This window comes from Emericellopsis cladophorae, assembly GCF_022114955.1.
Source record: "Emericellopsis cladophorae strain MUM 19.33 chromosome Unknown NODE_8_length_656085_cov_119_647849, whole genome shotgun sequence".
Lineage (NCBI taxonomy): Eukaryota > Fungi > Ascomycota > Sordariomycetes > Hypocreales > Bionectriaceae > Emericellopsis > Emericellopsis cladophorae.
Window position 1 is genome coordinate 480,475 of NW_026250933.1, and position 24,604 is coordinate 505,078.

A 24,604-nucleotide genomic window follows, 5' to 3' on the forward strand; every position below is an offset into this window, starting at 1 on the left:
GTCCTTGATGTCCACCGTATGCCTCGTCCACAACGCCTCGAGAATGCAATCAACAGCACTTGTTCTTCCCCTTGCGCTCCGCATAGTCCTCCTGCGGTTGTGCGGCCTGCTCGACCGTGACGGCGGGCGAGAAGGCGGGCGAGAAGAGCCAGGATCGCCTGTCCCTGCCGACGCGGAAACTGCCTCGGGCACTGGCGCCCTCAAAGTATCCATCCGGCGCCGGTCCGCCGTCCGGTATCCCGGGCGTGAGGAAGCCCTGCGGTGTCGCCGTGGCCATGAGCAGAGCCTGCTGTAATCTTCGATTCTGGTCCACCAGCTTCCGCGCGACGACACGAAAGACCTCTTCCACGCCCTCGCCGCTCTCCGCCGAGATCTCGTGGCAAGCGTCCCAGCCGACCTCCTGGCCCCAGAACCCTGAGCTGCGCTTCGAACTCGGACTGTGCGGGTCGACGCTGCTAGCGGCGAGAGCACCCCCAGGACTCGTGCTCATGAGACCGCCCGGCGCGTACAATGGCGTTGCGTTCGCGGTGGGCGGCGGCGTCCCGCCCTGGCCTGGCGCCAGATGCTCGGCCACGTAGGCGATGCACCGCTCAAAGGGGACCTGGCGCGCACTGGGGTCTTTGGCGACAATGTCGGCCTTGGTGCCGACGACGTGGAGGACGACGTCGCGCGGGAGGTTTCGCCGGAGTTCGGTGAGCCAGATGCCCATCTCGACAAAGGACTGGGCGTCGGTGATGGAGTAGCAGAGGATGCAGGCGTTGGCGCCGCGGTAGTAGAGGCGGGAGATGCTGCGGAACCGCTCCTGTCCGGCTGGTCTGTGTGTCAGTGATGGGGCGCAATCTCAAAGTAAAAAGAAAAATACCTGTATCCCATATCTGCAGACGGACAGTGGTGTCCGAGTCGCTATCGACGACTCGCTTGGTGAGGAAGCTGGCGCCGACTGTCGACGTTGTGGTCGCGGGACTCCAGGCCCCCTTGCAATATCGCGTGACGAGGGATGTCTTGCCGACACCCTGGGCGCCGAGCACGACGATTTTCGCCTCGAGCGAAGCCATGCCTCTGGTGGGCGGGATGCGTCTGGGATGTCTCTATTAGTTGCGTCGCGGTCGCTGCAGGCAGCGGGTGGATGATGGATGACGTGAAGAGCCTTATCGCGAGCCGCAGTGGAGCATATCGATGCCAAGCCAGCGGTCGAGGAGGGACCAGAGGATGGAATTGTAGAGAAGGAGGAGGGTAGCGAGAGAGAAGAGAATAGAACAGAGGTGCGGTCACTCGACGACAAACATTGTGTGAATGAGTGACTTTGTTCTGCCTTGCTTGTGTCGAGTCGAGGCGAGGTGACCAGCCCAGTAACTACCTGTAGGGGGTACTCAGTACGTAGCCTCGGCGATCTGATGCGCCCCGGAGACGAATCCGGTGGGCATGACAAAAAGACGACGTAAAAGGGTCTTTCGGGATCGATTTTGGCAAAAGCCGCCTCGAAATCCCACTGTCCCCCCAGGGTGATTTACTTGTACAGAGGCGGGTGGGGAGGATCGTCTGAGACCGTGTGCGTCGAATTGCGACTCCAGAGTCCAGTCTGGTCTCGGGGTGAGTCAAGCCACGAGTGTGGCTTCACGTGGCCCGTGGGTGGGCAGCGCCAGAGGCACGGATCGAGTCAGGCGACGTCATTGAAGGCCCAGCGACCACGGCAATGGAAAGCCGTGGCGCTGGGGCGGACTGGCCGCGATCAAGTGATGCCTGCGCCAAGCATACACCGCTTTGTTCGAGCAAGACGTCGTCCGTAGAGGGCAGTTGTCGACGGCTGTCATGGCGCGCGCCGGAGCAGATGGTCCTAGAGGCAGGAGTAACTTAATACGGAGTAGGAGGAGGTGTACATCTCCTCAACCACCGGCGAGTCGAGTGAGGAGAAGCGCTGATCGCAGCAGACGGGCGCGTAGGTTGGGCTTGAGAGGAGGAGGAAGTGACCGACAAGACTCCCCCATCTTGCCTACGCAATTCGAGGAGGCCAGTTGGTACGTAGACGTGTGTTGGCGACATGCCAGCCACTGCAGCCACTGACATATCGTAGGCCAGGCCGTGTGTCCTGAGCGTTGAGTTCAATAATAAGTGAAAGCTCGAAGACAAAGACTTGAGCCTTTGAGGCTGTTCATATCTAACTAGAGTCCCACGAGGAGTGGCTGACCGCCTCCTCCAGCCTCCAGCCTCCAGCCTCCTGTCTCCAGTCTCCAGTCTCCAACGTCCCCAGACGCCGCTACCGCCAATACCAGAGTCCAGACTAGCGGCCAGCCCTAACAGCGTTAGCGCCGCTAGCCTACCTTATGTGGTGGGCTACCATGGCTTGTCGCCTGTGATGAGATTTCAACTGTCTCTCATCGGAATATTTCTCGACCGCATGTCTCTTGGCCCTTCCTTCATGCTTCATTGCGACTGAAAGATAAATTCGGAGCTTTACAATCCCTTGCAGATCCCCGTCCGTTGTACCCGCAAGGGCCGCAACATGCTCGTTGACCCAGCCCTCGGGTGTAGCCGCCGCCAAAATTGATGCTCCACGCCTGTCAACCAGCACATGTTCTGCTTTGACATCTCCCAGACGCCGCCGGCCTTCCGTAGCTCTTTGAGGATACTATTGGCCTGGTCATTATGAATGACGACTTTGCGAGCGTCCTCGGGATCGTGGAGATTCAATATTATCTCGGCGGGGATACTATGAATCGAGGCTGCCAGACACCAGGTGGCTGTAGGGTAGGGTTTCTACCTAGATACGCGGGCTCATCTACAGGCCACCCACTGTCTGCCTCCAGCAATTGCCTGATGCGCAGCAGTCAAGTGGCAGCACCACCATCCACGACTTCCAGTCCATCCATGTCAAAGCCCAGTCCGTCTGTAGATAGGTAGGATGGTGGGGGATAGACATTGCAAGTTGAAGCAACGCCAGTCGCATGGATTGGGGCTCCAGCAGGCTCTGGCTCGTCCCGTCGGCAGGTCAACCGGATGACGTACCACCAGGCGCGAGCGCCAGCCAACGACTGAGCTAACAACGCCAGCACCCGCCAAACAGGGTGCTAGGAACTCTTCTCGTCCACTCAACACCCTGGATGCGCTTTTCTTTCTTGACGTGGCGGCTGGCTGGGCAAGGGCCGCATTTCCTTCTTTGTCGCCGGCCTGCCCACACACAGCCTTTGGCACCGCGGAACGTGGCGTCATGGGCCAGCCGACAATGATCTTTGTTTCCGGGGCTGGGACGCGATGGCCCACCGGTGTCGTCAGTTGGCATGCCCCCCTATAGCAGCCCAGATATCCAAGACTCAGCTCAGGTATTTAGACGGTGACACAACCCTCCGCGCCGTGTCTTGGGAGGGAGGCCCTTATCCCGACTGCGTCTGCGTTTGCTGCGTTTGTCGTTTTCTTATCAAGTGATTCACAGCGCCTGCTCGAGTGACGAGTCTGTCAGACCTGAACTTGTCCCCATCGTACAGGATTGCAACGACACACTCGCGACAATGGCTCTTCTCACGCGGCTTCTTGTGCTCATCCCGCTGGCCCTGTCCATTGTGGGCATGGTGCTATCCGCCCTGTCCCTCTTTGCGGGCCACAAGCAGGGCTTCATGGAAGACTACGCCATCGCACGTGTACGTCCAGCCACACTCTGTCACTGACGCTTCTCCGAGAGCGCACACTGACTGACCTCGACAGCTCAATGTGTCCATGATGGGACAGGAGCTCCTCCCCACCAGCAGCGATGAAGTTGAAGAGGAGGAGGGCGACGGTGACGACGGTTTCCTCGACAGCGTGGGCGACAAGATCTCCGACTTGAAGGACGACGTGATCGACTACGGCAACGACCTGCTGGGCGACGGCGTGGACCGCGTGACGGAGGAGCTCGGCATCGCGGATTGGTACTCGATCCACGTCATGGACTCGTGCGAGGGCTACTACGAGCCCAACGTGACCGACGCCAACCCCTCGCTCAACTCGACCGGCTGCACCGACTCGGAGCCCGGCCAGCGCTTCAACCTGTCCAAGATCCTCGACAAGCAAATGTCCCTGGGCCCTATCGAGGTCAGCATCAACGACCTCGGCTGGACGCCCGAGGTGCAGGAAAAACTGGACATTCTCAACGACGCGCTCCTCGGCCTCTTCATCCTGTACGTCCTGGGCATGGGTTTCAGCGGGCTCGCCATCCTCGGCTGCATCGCCGCCTTCTTCCTGCCCGAGAAGCGCGCCGTCCACCTGGCCAACTTTGTCGTCGCCACGCTCGGCGCGCTGTCCCTGCTCGTGGCCAGCATCCTCGTCACCGTCGCCGTGACAAAGGGTGTCAACGAGATCAACGACGTGGCCGAGGCGATTAACATTGAGGTCGACCGCGGCACCAAGTTTTTGATCATTAGCTGGGTCGCCGCCGGCGTGCTGCTGACGACTGTCATCTTCTGGGCCGTCAAGCTCTGCGTCGCCTGGCGGGCCAACAAGCCCTTTCGCCGGTCCGAGAAGGGGATGGGCGGTTACCACTCGTAAGGGGGCGCGTGATACCCTATAAGCACGACCTGGGACATGGTCTGCCCATCTCAAACTCGAAGGAATGAAGCTACGATCTGATGATACCTGGAGACACTGATGTTTCAACTGTAAACCCGCCTTGTGGAAAGGAGGCTCTATGTATTGACTACTACATGATGGGACTTGAGCGAACCTTATTTTTGATACCACCCACGTTAGCGATGAGATAGACTATGAAATTCAATTCCTTCCTACTTGCTCATACCATCCATTCATTTTTCGGTGCCAAGATGAATCGATCTAGGCCATCGCGACAGTCGTAGTCTCGTACATCATGCATATGCGCCCAGGAGCCAGGGTCTCCCCGCTTGCGTCAGTGGCTTCATCACGCCGCGGGGGTCGATCTTCACCGCAGCTGGCCTTATCAGCAATCTTTCTCCCTAAAACAAATGGATGCCGAGACCCTCACTACTGTGAGCGCCTCGCCCACGTCCATCCACCATGGATACGCTCAAGAATATGCTTCGCCTGCGCCCGGAGCCTTCGACGCAGGGCTCAGCGGCAGGCCCGTACCAGTCCGAATCCTCAGAGACGGAATCTCTGCTCGGGCGTGGCCGACGCAAGGCGCAGCGTTTCTGGGATGGCTTTGTCGACTTTGCGTTCCAGGGCAACGTCCTCCAGGTTGCGTTCGGATTGATGTACGGCCCCGTCCACAGCAGCAACAAAGGCCCAGTGCTAACCGTCGTAGCCTCGCGTCCGTCTTCACGGACCTCGTCAAGTCGTTTGTGGGCGACATCCTCATGCCGCCCATCTCCATCATCCTGCCGCTCAAGCACAACATTGAGGAGAAGTTTGCCGTGCTGCGGCCGGGCCCCTGCTACAACGCCACGTCCGGGTACAACACGCTGCAGCAGGCGCAGGGGGATGGCGCGGTGGTCATGGCGTACGGCTCCTTCATCTACCAGATTGTGTCGTTTCTGATGATTGGCCTCGCGCTGTACTCCATGGCGCATCTATACATGCTGCTCTCGGAGGAGCCGATTATCAAGCGCACCAAGAAGTGCACGTACTGCCGCCAGTGGATCAACGAAAAGGTACTATGAGACTGCCATTTTTCTTCTTCTTTTTTTTTTTCTCTTCTTTTTTTCCCTTCCTCTTGGGATATCTCGCTGATTCTCCAGGCATCGAGGTGTATCAACTGCACGAGCTGGCTCGACGGGCGGGAGGACAGGGTGCAATACTGAAAGTATAGAACAGCAGAGGGTATCCAAATAAATGAGCGATCACTATCCACTATTTACAGCAGGCCAGCCACGCCGACCACAGCCGCCAGCCCAGCAATGAGGGTGCTCTGGCCCAGCTGAGAACCGGCGTTGTCGCCGTCAGCTGTCTCCGTGGGTGTCTCCTCCGCATCGCTGCCTGTCTGGGACGGCGTCTCGACGATGGTCGTCTCGATGACGGTCGTCTCCTCGGTCGCGGTGCTCGTGGCGGTGGTCGTCGCCTCGACGGTGCCCAACTTCTCCACACCTCCCGTCACGGGCACGGGTTGGTACAGTTCGCTGAGACCCTCCATTGTGCCCTCCGTGCTTGTGGAGAGGGTCGTGCCATCAACTTGGCCGCTCTGCATCACGGTGCAGGAGAGGACGTCTGCCTTTCGGTCGGCGTCGCAGCTAATGTCCTGGATGCTAGATTTTTTTTCTCATTGTCAGCGACCCTTTTTTCTTTTCCCCACGGACTGGCTGGCGGCAGCAGCAGCGACAACGTACATGGAACCGTCTGCGGGCGACATGATGAGCTGGGCGCTAAAGGTGCCGTCGCCCTGGATGATAGTCCGGGGAACCAGGCCGCAGCTGTCCTGGTCGTCGCAGTCCATGGCAAATGTCGTCAGCGCGTCCTCGACGGCGACGACGGACGCGTGCACGGCCTTGGCCTCGCTGCCCATGAGCATAATGTCGACGGTCGTTGTCTGGGCGGCGACGAGGGTCGTGAGACCGAGCACGGCGAATCCACGAACCATGGTGAGCAAAAAAGGATGTCAGTTGAGTGAGCGACAATAAGTTGGGTAATTGGTTTTCTTGGGTGTCGTTTGAGAGATGGAAGAGAAAGGATGGATGAGTCCCATTCAACCTTTGGCGCGTGGGAACTCACGTATACATGCAGAGTCTTGACAAAGTCCCGAGGCGCAGGGGTCATGATCCTGCCTGTCAACAAGCTTGGCGCAATTTGGATGGAAGTTGTGGTTGCATTACATCACGTCAAGCTGCAGGATTTGTCCTAATAATTTGTGCATACCTATTCGACGCCACCACCATTCACCCTGAACCGTAGGCCTGCAGCGATCAAATGATTCACTATCAGAAGCTTGGAACGTCGCGTGTTGTACTTTGCCAACGCTGCCATCAAATGGTGACACGGCAGAGCGTCACAACGTCACGCATCCGAAGGGGAGAGTATTGATCTTGGCGGGGAATCCTCTTGTGACGGACATTCGGCACTAGGTGATGTTCAGCACGTCCGAATGGAACATCATGGTTGATAGACAGATGTGAGCAAGATTCTAGCGAGTCTACTAAAAGCTCATACCTGACCTGCAAGAAAAGTTATTGGTACCGGGCTCAGCCGCTTTCCATGTCTAAGACAGAGGTGCACAGCTTGATCGTACTCTGATCCATCATCACATGCAAACCAATCTGCGGCGTTTAGTACTGTCAAAGCTCGGAAAGGTTTTTTTTATTTAATTTTTTTTTTTTTTGTTAAGGAGGAGACTCAAAACTCGGATGGCTACTTGCAGAGTAAAAGTACGGAGTACCTTGTCACCTATTTCGCGCGACTTAGTATGGAGCAGCGCTAAAGAGTAGGAGCCCACCCTAGCTGCAAGGGACCACGAGCATGATTTCTTTTTTGGAGAACAGTGGCCACCGCGGCGCACCATCTACTTTTCTTGTTGGGTTGTCGCAATGTTGGTAGCACGCATGCTGGGTGATTATTGAGGTACAAATCCCCCGCCGCTTGTTGCTCAGGCTAGCTAGCTCCCGTACCAGGAGTGAAAGGTCTGTTGTTGTATGCTGGTGTTTCGATTCAGTCAGCCAGGGAAAAGGATGGCACGTGGTCACCGCACACCCACGGAGGCTAAGTAAGTAAGTAAGGGTTGATCTTTGTCTCAAAAGGAACGAACTACGTACAGCGCTACTGGTAGCCTGGCTTCATGTTCGCAGCAACTACATGTACCCGTTGAGTTTCAGTTCTCAATAGCGGAGTGCCGCGGGAATAGCGGGCTCGCAGGTGAGATACGGAGGATTTGTTTGGCCAGCCCCAGCAGATCCACCCCGATCGCCAAGGCAAAGAGGGTCCGGCCAATCCTCCCGATCGGGCATCGGCGCAGATGCAGGCCCAGCTGAGCCGTCTGAGCGAGTCTGGGGTCCTTCCACAACACCAATCAGTGGGCGCCCGCCGCTGTCCAGAATCTTGCGCTGCCGACCATGTCCGCAGGTAATGGAGGGCATGGCGACAAGAGGTGAACCAGAGCGGAGCAAGGGAGGAAGGACACCCAACGCAGCTTGGGGGCTGCATGGCCGAGGCTGATCGTTGGTTCGAGATGTACTCCGTAGAAAACTGTGATATATTGGTGGTTGCCGCATCCAGATATCTCCAGTCCACTTCGTGTTGCACCCTACCGACTCGTACTTCGCAATAGCGCCCTCGAGCCCTCCTCGAGTCTCGACAATGTCAAATCATGAGCACCTCGCCCAGTACCAGGGGCAGATAGTCCCGCAAAGCTACCACGTCGGATTCGTCGTGCTGAGTTGCCTGGTGAGCTTCGTCGGGGCTGCCTCGACGCTTGAGCTCATCAATCGTCGTACTGGATTCCGGGGATGGTTCAACAAGTCAGTGGCCTCTCTCTTCTCTTCTCTTCTGCTTGTGCTTTGTGTCTTGGGCCACTAACTGACAGGGACAGCCTCCTGCTCGTAAGCTCTGCCGTGACGATGGGTGGCGTCGCTATATGGTCCATGGTATGTGCGTGGCGCGAAGGGCGCGCATCCTGCTCGCTCGCTCGCTCGCAACCATTTGATCCAATCCTTGCTGACTGGGCGGTGATCATTAGCACTTTGTAGCAAACAGGGCCATGGAACTAGCATCCGGAGAGCCAGAGATGCAAGTCTCGTACTCCCCAGGCTTCACCGTGCTCTCCTTCTTTGTGCCGATACTCGTCCTCCTGGCAGCGTTCACGGCCGTCGGATCCAACGATCACATATCCTGGTGGAGGATTGCTGTCGGGGGCACCATCTGCGGCGGCGCTGTTTGCGGCATGCACTATCTCGGCAACGCCTCCATCGCCAACTACCACTGTGTCTACAACGGCGTCAACGTGGCTGGCGCCGCTATCATTGCCGTCGCCGCCAGCACCATTGCTCTCACCATGTTCTTCGTTTTCCGGTCCATGTGGGCCAACGCATGGTGGAAGCGCATCATCTCGGCCGTCATTCTCGCCAGCGCTGTTTCGGGGATGCACTGGTGTGCGGCTCTCGGAACCGAGTATAGGTTGATTTCTCCCAACAAGGGGGGGACCGACCGCGACGCCATAGTCATCGTCGTCATTTGCCTGGTGCGTTCTCTTCTCCTCGCTCCATCATGGGGATGCTTCATTTCTAACTTGCTGCTCTGTGACCAGGGACTAGCTGCATGCCTCATCGTCGCCGGATTGGTCGCTCTCAAAGCCAGAAGTATGCGCAAGTCGGCCCGGACAGCTCAGCAGATTAACCTCGCCGCGGCTGTCTTCGATAAGCAGGGGCGGGTGTTGGTCGACACAAATGGCCTCATGCCTAGCGTGGTTGTTACGGATTCGTTCCTCGAAAAGGTGAGTCGTATTCCGGCTTGGCCAGACCAGACGTATCCGACTGGCAACATGAATTAAACTTCGCGCCCAGGATGGCAAGAGTGGTTTCAGCGTGTCTCACCCACTGTTCCTCTGGATGTTCCAGGCGTCGAGAAACTGGGCCAGCATCTCGAGTCTGATAGGCGGCATGAAATCGCATCTGAGCCAGCTGCCGCACTCCGGTCGCGGGAAGAACGGCAGCCTGGGCATCGATCTCATCAACAATCTCGGAGAGCTGGTGGACGATTACAATGTCATCTTCCGAGAGCTCTTCTGCGTGGCCGCACTGACCTTGGCAGAACGGCTGGGGGAGCCGCTCCCTTCGACCAGAGTATTGTGGGATGAGATCCTCGCCACAGGAGCGAAGAATGAACACGAGCACCCCGCGACCAACAAGCGGGCACGCACGCCACCAGACTCGCCCGTCAATACGACTGATCTAGCGGAGAAGGGGGGAATTGAGCGCCCACAAGAACATGGGCGCGGTTTGTTGATGTTCTTGGTCCGGCGTGTGGAGAGCGATGGCGAGGTTGACCGCCTGGCCTCGGCAGGTTACCGATTTGCCGAAGTGCGTCAAGTGAGTGGCTTGATTCGGTCTGGCATGCAGATCCAGTCTCCGGATGTGGAATCCAAGTTGCGAAGCATGGCCACATGCGCGGACCAGCACTTGGAGTCCCCCCTCGCTGCTGTCAGCCTGGGCTTCTTTGCCATCAAGGCGAGCATCGACAGGTCTGGGTTTTACCTGCTAGCACAGAAAGGGGCCATGGGTTCGCTTCCATCAACGAGTCTGCCCGTGGCCAAGCTCGAGGCGTGGCATCAGGACTTGTTGAAGCGGTTCGACGGCATGTCCGTGTCATACATCTTGCATGCCATTGCAACGCCAGCAGCAGCGGAGGAAATGATGGGGCCACGGGAAAAGGCATTTGCCAGCCAGCTCGCCAGCACCATACAACGGCTGCGAAGCACCATCCAGGATCCCTTGTTCGACGATGCGGTGCTGACATCGACCCCCCTCACCGTGCCATACCTCGACCACGCCGGCGTCGAGACGACCAGGAAGCTCTTGGCATTTCGACTCCTGATTCCACTTCACAGTGCCATACGCAGCCCCGTCTGCGCGCTCACCCCCCTCAGTCTATTCAAAGTTCGTCAGCTGTCACAGCAGCAACGGTTGGAGTTTGTGCAGGGTGTCCACCGGGACTTGGGGCCCTTTGTCAAAAATCTACCAGACGATGCGGCTACTAGACGCGGAAAAACAGAGCAACGTGGCTGGTCAAAACGCTTGCGAGGCACGCTGCCGGAGCCAGCGATGTGGGCAAGGGGCGCCCCTGTGGACATGGATGTAGACGACAAGCTCATTTCGACAATATCGCATCGGCGACTGTCGTCTTGCCGATCGGATTCTACAGCGGATCTGTGTCCTCCGGGCAGCGGCAGAAGTATGAGTTTGGGGGCCGACGACGACGACAAGGCCGCAGCGGATCCTGCAGCAGTCCAACGGCCGCCGACTGCCGCCGCGCCACAGCCCTACAGCGGCATATTGGTGTCGCAGGAGGTGACAGTCCACGACGAGGCCGAGGATACAATGGACTACGAGATGTATCGACGCTCGGATCGGTCGCGCACCACCAATATCTGGAACCCGGCGAAAAGTTCCCGCAGACTAAGAGGAACCGAGTTGAAACCAATCCGGCCAGGGCAGACGCGTGTGATGGGAGGGTGGCGAGCAGCCCTTGGTCACTCGCCGACCTTTGTGGACGTGTTGTTTGCGCAGTGTGTAAACAGCCATTCATGGGACACGGAGGAAGGCGTCTTTGGCTAGGTTCCTATTGTATTAGCAGAGCCTGGCTATTGGGATATGATCAATCTTATGACGATCTGGAGTAGAGAAATGTACAACCTCCAAGGGGTGAAATTCTGAACAATTGGCTGGCTTCGGCGACGAACTCGTAGGGTAGCGAGTGCGGTTTCCACCAAGGTGCTCTGCGCTATTTTGAACTTTGGGCGGGCAACTCTAATAAAGTTCGCAGGCAGGATTAGGCATGCGTGGAAATGGTGAGTCACCAGAAATGACTCCTGGGTTGATGCCTGTTGAAGGATGGAAGGATTCATCACCAATGCGCGATCAGATCACGGACGCGACGGGCCCTACAGGGTAAGCATGAAGACTGAGAAACGGTCCTGGCCTGGCCATCTCAGGAGTTGGTCAGTAGTCATTCAACCCCCGACGCACGCCAAGAAGACATTTTGTTGGCGTGAGATTTCACAGACGCCACGGTGCGCCGCTTGGCACGGCGCGGCTGCCCGCGTGACCCAGCGACTGCCAGCCTGACAAGTGCCAGCCGCCAGCCCAGGGATCCGATGGATAGATCGACAATCTGCGCGCCTCAACGACCAAGGTACCTGGTACGCGATGCCCAACAGAGGCTGTGCGTCCGTGACGAACGACGCTCTCTCTCTCTCTCTGCCTCTCTCTCTGAAGCGCTGCTCACAAAATGCCAGAGATGGAAGAAAGACGGCCGGAAATGAATCAAATGTCTAGGCGCTTGGCTGCTTGGGCCAAATGTCTTGGCACGTTGCCGTGAAGAGCGTAAAGAAGGACTGAACCCCCCCCCCCCCGAGGCTCTTGGCCCTTGACGCTTGGCACTTGGCGTCGTCGTCGTCGTCCCTAGCTAAGCTCGTGGTCACAGGAATCATTTCTCTGCTTAACCCTCCCCGTCTCATCAGCTCTTCTCATCCTCCCTTCTCGACCATGAACATCAGGTCTGCTTCCCTTTTGCGTCCTCCTCCCGCCGCCGTCGCCGCCCAGCAGCACCAGCCCTCGACTGCAGCCATCACCACCGACAAATTCCACCGCGGCTGAAAGCAGGCTGAGAGTCGTCTTGATCAGCGTTCGGCTCAATTCCCTATGCGTACACAGTCGCACTCGCAAACGACAGACAGCAGACGCGAGCTAGAACTAAATTGTGTTCCGCTATATTGGAGACCACGACGACTACCACTTGCCATGCGCTCCACCCGCTCATGCGGGTCCCACCGCCCTCGACATATTCAGCTGCTCTGCTTCGTCCTCTTCGCTCTGTTCTTGCTGGCCCAACCTGCCTCAGCTGAGGATACTGGCGGAGACGACGACAGCGAATATAAACCCGCGGTGACGCCCACGCCGACGACGGGGCCCATCTACCTGCCTCACTATGATGCCGACGACTGGGACCTCGTGAGGGGAAGCATCGTCTCAAAAGTGCGTACTAGACAGGACACGGTGCTCTGGATGGACGCCTGCGCCCTGCGGCTATTGAGGAGCCCTGTTGGCTAACGTCGGGGCCTCGCCCCCCCCTCTTGCAGAACGAGCGCTTGAACGAGACAACCTACACCATCTTCTGCCCGACGCAGACGCCGCCCGCCTGCGAGATTGACATGGACTTTCCGTTCATCGTGGTATGCGGCGAGAGCACGGTCCGCTTCCACGGCACCGTCACCTCGACATAGTGAGTCTTGGACTGGCCTTGGAGGACGCAGACGGGGGCTGACCCCAGACCTAGCACTGTCAACGTGGAATGCGAGTTTAGCGAGACGACAGAGGTGACGTGCTCCGGCTACTCGAGCTTCGCGCCCGACTACTCGAACGCGCCCCGCAGCGGACCGACGGAGCTGTCGTGGAAGTCGACGCTCGAGGGCACTGGCGTCGAGTGGGGTGTCCTCACCATGGCCGACAAGCCCACGAGGACGGCCGACTCGCTGGGCATGACCTTCACGACCGCCTCCCAGGTGTTTGAGTCCGGCGAGCAGTATCACATTCCCGAGGAGACGGACAAGCCTGACGCGGCTGCGGGACTGGCCAGCGGGACATGGGCGTACGCAGCCGCCTTATGGAGTGGCGTGCTCGGACTGTACATCTTCCTGTGAGGAGATGGGGCCATGTTCATGTCCACGTTGGACGCCGATCGGCGATATGTATTACTGGGGTACTACGGAGCCCCATTTGAACGACTCACGGCCGATACACATACACATACACATACATACACACAACAAGCATCATTGCATGGAGCGTGGGGACCGGGAGAAGACGAGAGCGTGCGTTGGGAGCCAAGTTTTTATCATGAAGTATACCCCCACCCGGCTGGCGTTTGGGACGCGAGATTGAATGAAATTGGCGTTGCATTTCGCACGTGGCCTGGCCCTCCTATGTGAAGTTTCATGTTAACGCGTATCCCCCATCCACAACCAGGTTCGCCCTTCATCATGTAGCTGCTCGCGTCGCTCGCCAGGTAGACATGGGACCCCTTGAGCTCGGGCGCCGAACAAAGCCTCGCACCGGGGATCATGGAGAACCACTTGTCGCGCCACGCCTTGGGATGCACGTCGAGCATCTCTGTGGACCGCTGACGCTGGCCGTGAAGATGATGCTGCCGCCGCGCGTCTTGTTGCGTGCCTTCATGACGTGGGCCGTCGCTTGCGCGGTCCAAAAGCAACGGGCCCCCCCTCTTTTCCATGTTCACGTCCATCATCTGGTGGAACTTGTCCTCGGGGCAGTCCTCGGTGGCAACGTGGTCCGCGATGCCCGCGTTCGCTACAACAATGTCGAGACCACCATCGCCGAGGTCCGTCGCGGCCTGCTGCGTGACGGCGTGGACGGAGGCCCGGTCCGTCACGTTGCACCGGTACGCTTTGACGAGGCGGCCGCCATTCTCGGACGACGGGGCTTTGGTCAGGGCGGCGATCTCGTCCGGCGTTGTGGCTGAGTACGTGAACCCGACGGACGCGTCGGCTTCGAGGAGGCCATGGACGACTTCGAGACCGATGCCGCGTGATCCGCCCGTGACAGGGGCCGTCTTGCCGCGTGATCCGCCCGTGACAGGGGCCGTCTTGCCGCGTGGACTCTAGATTCCGTCGCGGACCATGATGGCATCCGACAGACTGACGATAGAATGAACAGAGATGCCCACGACTTGGATGGCAAAGTGTTCACATCAACTAAAGGTGGCTTCACGCGCATCAGATTGTGATCATATTCGACATGGTAATGGGGAACACGACGTCCTCGCGCCCGTCTGCTCAATGAAGGCTGGAGGTGTGATGCCTGATGGTAGAGTCATTGTATAGGGTACGTCAATACATTAGACGTCAGCGTCAACCCTTTTTCTCTTCCGTCTCCCGCAAGGTATTCTTGCGCTACTCCTGCCGCGCCCCACCTCATAGGTGGTGGGCGCGGCACGAGTAGTAGCAGTTCTAGGCTAGAATAGGCAAAGCTAGTCTAGAAGCAGCGACCTCCTTCGTTATACGGTATTTAGTAGGGCGGAGTCCGGACCTTCTCCCGTGATAACGCAAGCCTGCGCAGCTTCCTTGTATTTTATATATCAAACATTCGCAAGCCGCTTCGCAGGCTTGCTCAATTAGTATTATCATCACCTCCGCATTACGATTATCACTTGTTGTGCCCCTTGCTGAATGCGAATTTCTTGTGACGTATAAGCGACAGACTTTACTCGGGTAAGACATAATTATAAGTTGCACGAGGTATGTCAAGGGTGCATACACCATAGATATAGCATAGCTATCTTCTGTTATTCTGCGATAGCATGCGGTTGTATATAAAGTCATGGGCAAGATTCAGCCCTGATGATGAAAAGAAACTGCGTAATTTAGGCCACCAAGTTCATCGGCCATGGTGCGCCACTCTTATGACAAACTCGCAGTCCGATGATATTATCAAATGTTTCCTTGTTCTGAGAGACGTGCGTATGTTCGCTATCAATGGCATAATTTCCTCATGCACCATGTTATGGCGTGCAACCACCGGTACCGAAGCCAAACCTGCCACAGATTTTGCCGTAGAAAACATCAACTAGAGCTACAGAGAAAGGGTGAGATCGTTTGAACATGATCAATATATATGATTGGGGATTGGGACTTACAGTTCCGGGTGTCGCTAATCATGCCAATCCACCCTTGGTTATCACACAGGTCAGTCCCATGACGAAGAATATCGGCGAGCCCGCTTCGTAGAATAGCCAAATCGGGCTTCTTTTGCTCAACAGCAATAGTACAGCCGGCAACAACTTCGCGGAAAGGGAGCGCGATATAGCCATCCTGGGCTTCGATCTCGTTGGCAGCATCACGGCAGTTGTCCGCGTGGACAGCGGGGTTCCAGCCTCCGCAGGACAGACCCGGCTCAGGGCTGTCCTGTCTCTTGTTCAATTCGGAGGATGGCTCAAGTCCCATGTCGGCAACGTCTCGTTTCAGGGGGCCCTGACCCGGATCATCGCATGTAGCGCATACACCGTACGCGCAGAGCTCGCAGCGGTAGACCGTCACCTATACACAAGCATGTTAGTAATCAATTGCAGAGCTAAAAGGTGCCATTGAATATCTTGCCTCGTTCCCACGCTGGTAGACATAGCCAGGGCCACCACACGTGTCCAGGACCTCCATAATGGAATCTTTGTAGAGTTGACCTTCGATAGAACCGCTAAAGCCGATCCGGTTGACGATATCGATGATACAGTTTCCGTATCGAAACTGAGCGATTTGCTTGTAATAGCCTGATCCAGTATTGATCATCTCGGCGGCACCGCGGCAGTCGTCAACGTTGAGCTCGTCGTCTCTTGAATCACAGTACACTTGCCCGTCTTGTTGGCGAGCTTCAATGGTAGCACCAAAAACGAGTGACGCCATGGCCGAAATGATGAGGAATAAAGATGAATGCATAACGGCGTTTGTGGTTAACAAGACCGTTTCTTATGGAGTGTCTCTGAAATTGAGCGCTGCGATCTGTTGGTGAGCTGGTTTCTCTCCAATTAGAACGCGATCATTGGGGGACTTTATAATCTTGAAGTAGCCGTCACTTCCAATTTAGCCAACCTTGCATTTGTATAAACTAGGCGAAATTGCGTCAGACCGTCTAAGATGAGATAACGCCAAGTTTGCCAAAGATGCGTGGCGATATTTGAGTAGATCATTTCTTCATTCACCTTGTAGTTGTTGCGAGATAAGGAAGCTATAGAAAAGATACCAGACTTGGCAAGGCATTTGGATCTCACCAAGACCTATAATAGACTTGGCACCTCTTGGAAATGATGCAATGCGTATGTGGTAATCTTGGCGCTTACATGTATCATCAATGGACATAGTCTCATTCACATTGCTCCCACACCTCATCTTGGTAACTTACATGGATTGATAGGTATAGCAGGCCTTGGCTAGCGAGTCACAGTGTGAAGGATCAGGAGCCTGCAGCAATATACTTTGGAGTACTGGATCAACGATTAGGCTGGAAGTAGGGACGTGGACACCTCGGAACAGACGGCACCCGCACTTTTGCCATGCCTTGAGGGGTTTAACGGCACTGTAGCAAAGGGGTTGTAGCGATTGGGACGATTCGGTTGCGATTGTGAGCGGGCAATCGTGAGTTGGAGGAGCTAGCTAAGACCAGCGGATCTTGGCCTTGCCTTTGGACCTTTTGCGGACTGGAAGCCTGGGCTGCTATATGACGAACAGCCGCCCGATGGTATCGATCATGACGTGGGGTAGAAGCTGCCAGGGAAGAAAAGGCCGCGATCGATCTGGAATCGAAGCCCAGGGTAGTACTATGGTCCCGAACGTTTTGAGAGCATGTCTCAGGATTGGTGCCACTTTCCGAACAACTTGAATGGCAAGAAGTTATCCATGCAAATGATGTTCTACCATGCAGAGGAAAACAGCAAAGCAGCTCCCTATCCGAGGCGCGACTACCTCTTGATCCACTGAGGACAATGCTCGGATCGATGCTGAGACGGCCATTCTAGGCGAAGCTACCAGCTGGAGGCGAGTTGTTCCGCCATGACTCGTGGTTGCTACTGGCTAGTATCAACCTGGTATTTTGTCTGGACTAGGGGGCCGTCCTGTCCTGGCTTTGCCTCTTGCCAAGCGAAGCCCTGGCCAAGTAGGAATCGTAGGATGCAAGTGGGGTTCGCGGGGTGTTGTTGTCGGGGAAGAACACGCCGGTGTCGTCTGCCTCGTCAACAACCATGGAAAGCATGAGTTGATGTTGTCCCCTCTGCAGCTAGTTGGCGGCGAGCAGAGGCTGGAGAATAGAGGAGACGGCGAAACCATGCGAGGCCGACCGATGGGCCTCGTTCTCCTGGCGCCTCGTTGATGGAGCGGGCGCGGCGCCACGGGCCGTCCCGCGACCCACAGCCCGTGGCGGAGACGGCAAGCCGCGCGCATAGTATCGAGCTCCAGTCGGCATCGGCGCAGGAGAGCACCGAACGCCAGCGGCAGATTTGCAACGTCGGTCGCGGCGGTCGTCCTCCAACGCTCGATGGGTGGGCTCATCGTCGCATGATGACAGCGCCGCCCCTCGGCTCGACATGATGGGCACGTCGGACCAGGCCTGCAAGGAGTGTCGGCGACCCAAGGCCCGTTGCAACCGTGACCTGCCGACGTGCAACCTCTGTCTCAAGTATCGCCGGCATTTCCTGCCTCTACGAGAAGCACGCACCGACGGCCCTGACGCGCAGCTACGTATTGTGGCCCCCACCGCAGCAAACATGAACATTGACCACCAGACCTGTGCTGACCTAGCAAACACCTCACCGAGGTCAAGACGCGCCTCGAGAGGGCCAAGGGTCTCGTTGGGCAGATGCGCAGCTGAGGGCGGACAGTGACGAGGGGGCTTGGACGGGCGGCTACAATGCTGAATGATCAGGTATCTAGGTGAAATGCTAGTTCTGTTCTACCAGGCCCTCCCCTACTTGCTCTCTGTCGCGCCCAGCGCCGGATGCCCCTCGACGACCTGCAGCGTCCGCGCCCACGCGTCGTCGCCATACAGCGCGGTACGCAGATACGCAGAGGAGACGCGCTGCACAATAGCCAGACGCTCGGGACTCTCGTCATCCGTCTCGGCCGCCGACCAGCCCGCCACGCCGCCAAAGCCATGCCCACCACCACGGACCTTGAACAGGTCCTTGGGACCGGGTGCGTGGGTGTAGCCGTCCCAGTGCCAGTCGGGTCCCCTGTCGGTGAGATGGGGGCTCAGATCCGCGTCGCCGGCCATGATGAGCGCGGGCGTCCGCATGGTGCCAAAGTCGACGTGGTAAAAGGGAACCATGGTACGTCCCTTGTCTGACAGGCTGGCGCCCCCGTGGCCCGTGCCGCCGAGGACGACGCCCGCCTTGATGCGCGGGTCGTGGGCGCGGACGGTGGTGCCCGTGATGGGGGACGTATTCGTCGCGCCGAGGAGGAGACTGGCCGTGAAGCCGCCGAGGGAGTGGCCGGCAAGAGCGATGTTGGCCTTGTCCAGGCGGCCGCGGAGCTGAGGGACAAGATTTTCGAGGGTGTCGAGGTGGTCGATGAGGAAGCTGATCTCGACGGGGCGATCCTGCCAGAACATGCCATTGTCAGCAGCGGGCGGGGGCAGACCCAGGCTGACGGCAGCGAGGTGGGTGGGTAGGAGGACGACGAAGCCCTGCGAGGCCCAGTAGTGGGTGAGGGGCTCGTAGCCAGCGAGCGAGTTGAGCCAGTTGCTGCGGCCCATGCCGTGGGAGAGGATGACAATGGGGAGGGGTCGCGACTCCGTGTCAGAGGGGAGTACCGGGGCCGAGACGCGCAGCTGGAGGTCGACGGGGCGGTCGGGGTAGGGGATGGTGACGGGGACGACGGTGAAGACGGGTAGAGGGGGCTGCGTGGGGAGGAGGGAGGCGGCGCCCATGGCTGCGTGGTCGGGGAAAGGCATGATGGTTTGTAGTTGTCCAAATGGCTTGGGATGGCTTGGATTGTGGCGTGTCTGGAGGGGCGCTCATGGTATTTTATAGCACTAGACGTGCCCAGGGTCTGTCGAGGAGGATACTGTCCTTGCGGCCGGACTTAATAATCGGTAGTTGTGATGTGTCAATACACCCATCAAAATGCCTGCGAAATACTGCCTAGTATTCTGGTTGGTAATCCAGCAGATACTAGGAGCGCTGGACTCTGGCGATATTTCCGGACGCTGTCGTCTATCTCCGTGCGAAGAAGTCCGTGAGAAGTCCGTGAGAAGTCCGGCCTCCTGTAGGTCCGGCGTCCCCCTGCCGGGTGGATCCACATCTTCCCGGTCACGGCCGACTATGCCCCGCTCCATGTCCGCCCAGACCTCCGTCAGCACAGTGGTGTAGCAGGCCTTCCTGTACCCGCGAATGGCTTCTCAGCGCAACCACTGAGCCAAGGAGAGCAGCAAAGATGCTTTCGGTTGGTCTCTTTAGGAGATAACTCAACTCGGTTTATTGATATTGGCAGTTGATATGACGATTAATAGCCGGCGTCCCTGTTGATGTATGCCTGCCACACGGGATGAAGCTGCGAGCCTACAACTGCGAGCTCGTGTTTCTTCTCAAAAGCAACGACAATATCTGCCGCAGTCAATGGCTGAATAATGCGGGGGGTTTTCTATAGCTAACTCTTTCAACTATTGATGATATCAAAACTTAAGTCTCTGCGTGCTGTGTGATCCTTGGCTGCAGTTCTGAGTTCTGATGCAACGCTCCCCTGTCATACAGACTACCCTAGAGAAAGAAGCAATGGGACACGACCGCATGTGCGGCATACCATCTGTGTATATTTATTTTGAGCGCAAAAAATGTCTCATAAAGGATCATGTGTAGAAACACTTGATTTGGAATCATTCAGAGCGCAAAGGGATGCTGAAATGAACGTGCTTTATTATCCACGCCTCACAATACTGTCCGTGATAAGGACAAACAAAGCGGGTGCTTTGTGCATTTTGCTTGCATCCAGCGTAGAACGAGCTTGGACAAATTATAAGCGTAAAACATACTGCCCGCAGTTAACCAGCCAAATGTGAACATAGTTTTGACCTTTCTGATAGACATGGCCTTGTTACTGAGCGGCTCGAACAAGGAGTCAATGACGCTGCGTTTCGAGTTTCAAGTTGGAGCGTCTTATGCAAGCGCCTTCGAGGGACACGATTCGCGAATAGAAACGTCAGACAGACGGGGGTCGAACTCCGCTTCCATGTCTCTCCCCTCACACTCTCTCGGTGTCTCCTCCAATTGATCAATCGGCGCGGCCTTTCCTGGCCTAGGGTCTTGGCCCCCTTGGCCCTACTTTTCCCCGGATCTTCCTCAATACCTGGCTGGTGCTTCAATCCGCTGCGTCATGGTGCCGCGCGCTCAAACAAAGCGCCTCTTTTTCTGGTTGTTCGGCGCTATCCGTAGAACGAGAGACAAGGCGAGATGGCGCAGGGCAAGGCAGCGCACCGACTGGTCATCGTGTCACCGTCTGGTCCATGATCCATCCATCCATCCATCTATTCACGGCGGCTGAATGCGCTGTCCGACTTGCAGGCGACCTTGCACCATGGTGTAACGGTGGATGGGCCATGGCACACGTATAACACCCAGCACCGCCCGCGATCTTGGTGCTGTCAGATGATGGCTGTCTGTCCGACCACCACCTCTTGGCCTCACCTCTTGGCCTTCCTCTTGGCCTCACCTGTGGCTGACCTTTCACTCACCCAGCCCGGCGCTTTCTCTTCTGATCCTGTTTAGATACTGCTTTTTCATTCCTAGATAATTTCATCTTCTTTGCGTCGCACTTTGCCGTTCGCTCGAGTCTCACCCACCCTCAGTCGAAAGCGACGCGCACCTGTCGCTGGACGATAGCCTCTCTCACCCGAACGAAAGTATAAGAAAACCGACTGGTATGAAGGGATTCCTCGACATGATGATGAATCTCGAAAAATTCATCACCCTCGTGGGCAGCCTTGGGGGCGCTGCTGTCGATGGCGTCCTTCCCCCCAAGTATCTCAACCTCGACATTCCTTGTAAGCTCATCCTCACCGACACCACGCTCCTTTGACGGTCTAACCGGCGTCCGCAGACTCAATCCGCAACGTGGCCGCGACCATTGCCCACGACGCCATGACGTACTACAATGGCAACACGTCCAGCAACCCATTGGTAAGTGACCTTCACCCGCGCCCTGGCCCCTGGCCATCACACCCCTCGCAAGAGTCGACACTGACCGACGCAACAGGCCCTCGGTGATCTCCAGGAGCCGTACTACTGGTGGGTAGCCGGCGCCCTCTGGGGCACGCTCCTCGACTACTACCACTACACCAAGGACCCGAGCTACAACGACGTGGTCATCGAGGCCCTGCTGTCACCCTACAACCTCGGCCCCAACCACGACTTTATGCCCCCGGAGCACGCAAGCGAGGAGGGCAACGACGACCTCTACTTCTGGGGCTCCGCCGCGCTCGCGGCCGCCGAGCGCAACTTCCCCCAGCCCGACGCGACCAAGCCCTCGTGGCTCACCATTGGCGCCAACGTCTTCAACTCGCTCCAGTCCCGCTGGAACACCACCCACTGCGGCGGCGGCCTCACCTGGCAAATCTACCCGGACAACCCCAACGGCATGAACTACAAAAACTCCATCACCAACGGCGGCTTCTTCCAGGTCGCCGCCCGCATGGCCCGCGCCACCGGCAACGACACCTACCTCGCCTGGGCTGACCGCGCCTGGGACTGGTCCTGGGACGTGGGCCTCATCGACCACGACACCTGGCACGTCTACGACGGCGTCGACGCCGCCAGCGACTGCCGCGAGCCCAACCGCGCCAGCTACACCTACACCTCGGGCGTCTACCTCTACGGCGCCGCCGTCCTCGCCAACCACACGGGCGACCCCCGCTGGGTCGACCGCGCCACCAACCTCCTCGCCGGCGCTGAGTTGTTCTTCGACCCGTACGGCAACGCCACCGACATCCTCCACGAGGGCATGTGCGAGCCCGCGGACAGGTGCAACGCCGACATGGAGACACATAAAGCCTACCTCGCCCGCAACATGTGGCAGGCCACCTGGATGCTGCCCTCGCTCCGGCCCACCATCGAGAGGTACATGAAGGCCTCGGCTATGGCCGCTGCCGCCACATGCACCGGCGGCGCGGATGGCCACCGCTGTGGGATGAAGTGGTACGTTGGCGGGCACGACGGCAACGTCGGGCTCGGTCCGCAGATGACAGCGCTCGAGACGATTCAGGGGTGGCTGATCGAGGACGCGGCGCCGCCGCTGCGGGGCGACGCCATCCAGACGGTGAGGGGTGTCGAGTGGACGCCCGTGGACCCGTACCGGCGCGATATGTTGTAGTGTATAAATCTATTGATGCAAATGAAAGAAGTTCTACCCCAAAACGCCGTGTCCGTCTTGTCTATAGAAACCCCCCCTTTGTAGCCTATGCGATGACCCCATTAGCGGCCTTCTCCTTGGCCTCCTCCCCCTCCTGCGGCGTCTGCCCCCTGACCTCGGCCAGGACACCCTTGATCGACGCCAGGAACCGCGTCACCTCCTCCTCCGTGCCGATCGTGATGCGCAGACAGCCCAGACACCCGTGCTCCTTGCCCCGGAAGCGGACCACGACGCCGCGGTTCTCCGCGAGACGCTCATACACGGCGAGCGCCGTCGCATTGTCCGGTCGGCCCTGGGCGTCCAACATCTCGTACAGCAAAAAGTTGCTCGCCGTGCCGCCGCGCAGCCGTCCGACGCCATCGATCCGCGGCAACTCGTCGACGAGGCGCTCACGCTGCCGCACAATCTCGGCCCTGTGTCGCCGCATGACGGCCAGACCCTCCGGGCCGACGGCCACCTGCGCCAGCTCCGAGGACGGGTTGGCAATGTTATAGGGGGCCTTCATGCTGTTGAGAATGCGCGCAATGGGCTCGCTCGCGAACGCGACGCCGAGACGGATACCCGCCATGCCAAATGCCTTGGAGAGTGTCTGCATGACAACGAGGTTGGGCCACTCAGCGACCCACTCGGCGAGAGAGGCATCCTCGGGCGCAAAGTCAATGTAGGCCTCGTCGACGACGACGACGCCGTTCCAGGTCGGGTGGCGCAGCAGCGTCTCAATGTCGGCCTTGGCGAGCAGAGCGCCGGTGGGATTGCCGGGCGAGCAGAGGTAGGCGAGCTTGACGTGCGCGTCCTCGGTCAGGGTGCGCGCGATGGCGTCGACGTCGAGGCCGAAGCCCGGGGCGGGGAGAAGGGGCACCTTGACGAGGGCGACGTCGTTGACCTGGGCCGAGACGGAGTACATGCCATAGGTGGGCGGGCAGACGAGGCACTTGTCCCGGCCGGGGACGCAGAAGGCCCGGAGGAGGGCGTCAATGGCCTCGTCGCTGCCGACACCGACAAAGAGGTTCTCGGGGCCGATGGCCTTGGGCGTGTGAGCGTGCGTGTTGCGCAGGGCGCACAGGAGGGCCTTGAGATCGTGCTGGTGGGGGTCGGGGTAGCGGTTCAGGCCAGCGAGGGAGACGAGCGAGGACGAGGACGAGGTTGGCAGGGACGGGCCGTAGGCGTTTTCGTTGGCGTCGAGGAGGATGTTGGTGCCGTCATCTTTGTAGTCACTGCACGCGTGGATGTTAGCTGGGTGAATGGCAGGCCCCTGAGGGTGGTTGGCAAGGGGAGACGGACTCGCGCGCGCAGCGATAGGGCTGGAGGGCGAGGATGTTGGGGCGGGCGCAGGTCTCGAGGTTGAAGGGCGACATGGTGGTGGCGGCGTCTGCAGGGGCAGGTCAATTGACCTGGGGAGGTGGGAGCTGTTCTCTGGCGGTCCTTGGTGAGACGGGTTCTTACGGTCGTGATGTCGCGTTGGTGAAGACGGACAATGAGCATTCGTGGTCACTCCGAATCGTGGTCACTCCGAATTCGTGGTGGGGTCGGTGACTCTGCCATCATTTGGTGGGGTTCACATATTCTCGGCTGGTGCCTGGCGGGGGGGTGGCCGGCACCGGAAGCTACAGGGTCGTCACGCTAGTTCCAGGAGTCCACTGACTGCAGTCATCTGAGAACTCGGCGAGAAGAGGCCCTTGCACGCAATCGCCAGACTCATTCTGACGGCGTCTGCATTGTCTCGCCGAATGCTGTCACAGCGGACTCATTTCTGGTGGCCGAGACGCGATTATGTGCCTTCACGTCCTGCCAGAGCCCTCCACACAGCGGCCGATGTCGGACATACCGCGATGGCCGGTCTGCGCATGCCGCTCACTTGAGGAGTTGAGGACTCTCCTTTCCCTGGGCAACAGTGACATGCTTGTCGCAAATACCCATGGGGAGTATTAACTCTGTGTAGCGTCTCAAGCTCGAGTTGCAAGAGTCAAGAGAAAGACCACGCCGTATGTATCCGACTTGGATAAAAATTGACCCCTGAATCCGAGGCCGCGCATCGACGCCAGCACGACAGTGATATGACCAACGCTTTTA

General features: G+C 58.1%; 10 protein-coding genes across 10 annotated transcripts; 5 read left to right on the top strand and 5 right to left on the bottom strand.

Moving 5' to 3' along the window:
- Nucleotides 1–49: 49 nt before the first annotated feature.
- Nucleotides 50–1,055, bottom strand: J7T54_004417 (Ras-like GTP-binding protein-like protein; the record flags this gene model as incomplete). Its single annotated transcript, XM_051504333.1, has 2 exons — nt 50–810; nt 884–1,055. The coding sequence occupies 2 exons, from the start codon at nt 1,053–1,055 to the stop codon at nt 50–52; spliced, it is 933 nt and encodes a 310-aa protein (XP_051364246.1).
- Nucleotides 1,056–3,503: 2,448 nt separating this feature from the next.
- J7T54_004418 (uncharacterized protein) lies at nt 3,504–4,515 on the top strand (the record flags this gene model as incomplete). The annotated part of the gene is made up of 2 exons (XM_051504334.1): nt 3,504–3,632; nt 3,697–4,515. The coding sequence occupies 2 exons, from the start codon at nt 3,504–3,506 to the stop codon at nt 4,513–4,515; spliced, it is 948 nt and encodes a 315-aa protein (XP_051364247.1).
- A 483-nt stretch (nt 4,516–4,998) lies between these two features.
- Nucleotides 4,999–5,741, top strand: J7T54_004419 (Large-conductance mechanosensitive channel-like protein; the record flags this gene model as incomplete). The annotated part of the gene is made up of 3 exons (XM_051504335.1): nt 4,999–5,195; nt 5,246–5,591; nt 5,679–5,741. 3 exons carry the CDS (start codon nt 4,999–5,001, stop codon nt 5,739–5,741), a joined length of 606 nt encoding a protein of 201 aa, XP_051364248.1.
- Nucleotides 5,742–5,794: 53 nt separating this feature from the next.
- Nucleotides 5,795–6,514, bottom strand: J7T54_004420 (uncharacterized protein; the record flags this gene model as incomplete). Its single annotated transcript, XM_051504336.1, has 2 exons — nt 5,795–6,182; nt 6,264–6,514. 2 exons carry the CDS (start codon nt 6,512–6,514, stop codon nt 5,795–5,797), a joined length of 639 nt encoding a protein of 212 aa, XP_051364249.1.
- A 1,706-nt stretch (nt 6,515–8,220) lies between these two features.
- Nucleotides 8,221–11,192, top strand: J7T54_004421 (Signaling protein-like protein; the record flags this gene model as incomplete). The annotated part of the gene is made up of 5 exons (XM_051504337.1): nt 8,221–8,381; nt 8,453–8,507; nt 8,600–9,100; nt 9,167–9,352; nt 9,423–11,192. The coding sequence occupies 5 exons, from the start codon at nt 8,221–8,223 to the stop codon at nt 11,190–11,192; spliced, it is 2,673 nt and encodes an 890-aa protein (XP_051364250.1).
- Nucleotides 11,193–12,377: 1,185 nt separating this feature from the next.
- J7T54_004422 (uncharacterized protein) lies at nt 12,378–13,276 on the top strand (the record flags this gene model as incomplete). Its single annotated transcript, XM_051504338.1, has 3 exons — nt 12,378–12,611; nt 12,716–12,858; nt 12,913–13,276. The coding sequence occupies 3 exons, from the start codon at nt 12,378–12,380 to the stop codon at nt 13,274–13,276; spliced, it is 741 nt and encodes a 246-aa protein (XP_051364251.1).
- Nucleotides 13,277–13,470: 194 nt separating this feature from the next.
- J7T54_004423 (uncharacterized protein) lies at nt 13,471–16,048 on the bottom strand (the record flags this gene model as incomplete). Its single annotated transcript, XM_051504339.1, has 5 exons — nt 13,471–14,253; nt 15,064–15,121; nt 15,188–15,224; nt 15,289–15,688; nt 15,800–16,048. 5 exons carry the CDS (start codon nt 16,046–16,048, stop codon nt 13,471–13,473), a joined length of 1,527 nt encoding a protein of 508 aa, XP_051364252.1.
- Nucleotides 16,049–17,414: 1,366 nt separating this feature from the next.
- On the bottom strand, nt 17,415–19,061 carry J7T54_004424 (uncharacterized protein; the record flags this gene model as incomplete). Its single annotated transcript, XM_051504340.1, has 3 exons — nt 17,415–17,744; nt 17,948–18,026; nt 18,106–19,061. 3 exons carry the CDS (start codon nt 19,059–19,061, stop codon nt 17,415–17,417), a joined length of 1,365 nt encoding a protein of 454 aa, XP_051364253.1.
- A 1,988-nt stretch (nt 19,062–21,049) lies between these two features.
- Nucleotides 21,050–22,495, top strand: J7T54_004425 (Mannan endo-1; the record flags this gene model as incomplete). Its single annotated transcript, XM_051504342.1, has 3 exons — nt 21,050–21,170; nt 21,227–21,306; nt 21,383–22,495. The coding sequence occupies 3 exons, from the start codon at nt 21,050–21,052 to the stop codon at nt 22,493–22,495; spliced, it is 1,314 nt and encodes a 437-aa protein (XP_051364254.1).
- Nucleotides 22,496–22,580: 85 nt separating this feature from the next.
- On the bottom strand, nt 22,581–23,889 carry J7T54_004426 (putative histidinol-phosphate aminotransferase protein; the record flags this gene model as incomplete). Its single annotated transcript, XM_051504343.1, has 2 exons — nt 22,581–23,748; nt 23,816–23,889. The coding sequence occupies 2 exons, from the start codon at nt 23,887–23,889 to the stop codon at nt 22,581–22,583; spliced, it is 1,242 nt and encodes a 413-aa protein (XP_051364255.1).
- Nucleotides 23,890–24,604: the final 715 nt, after the last annotated feature.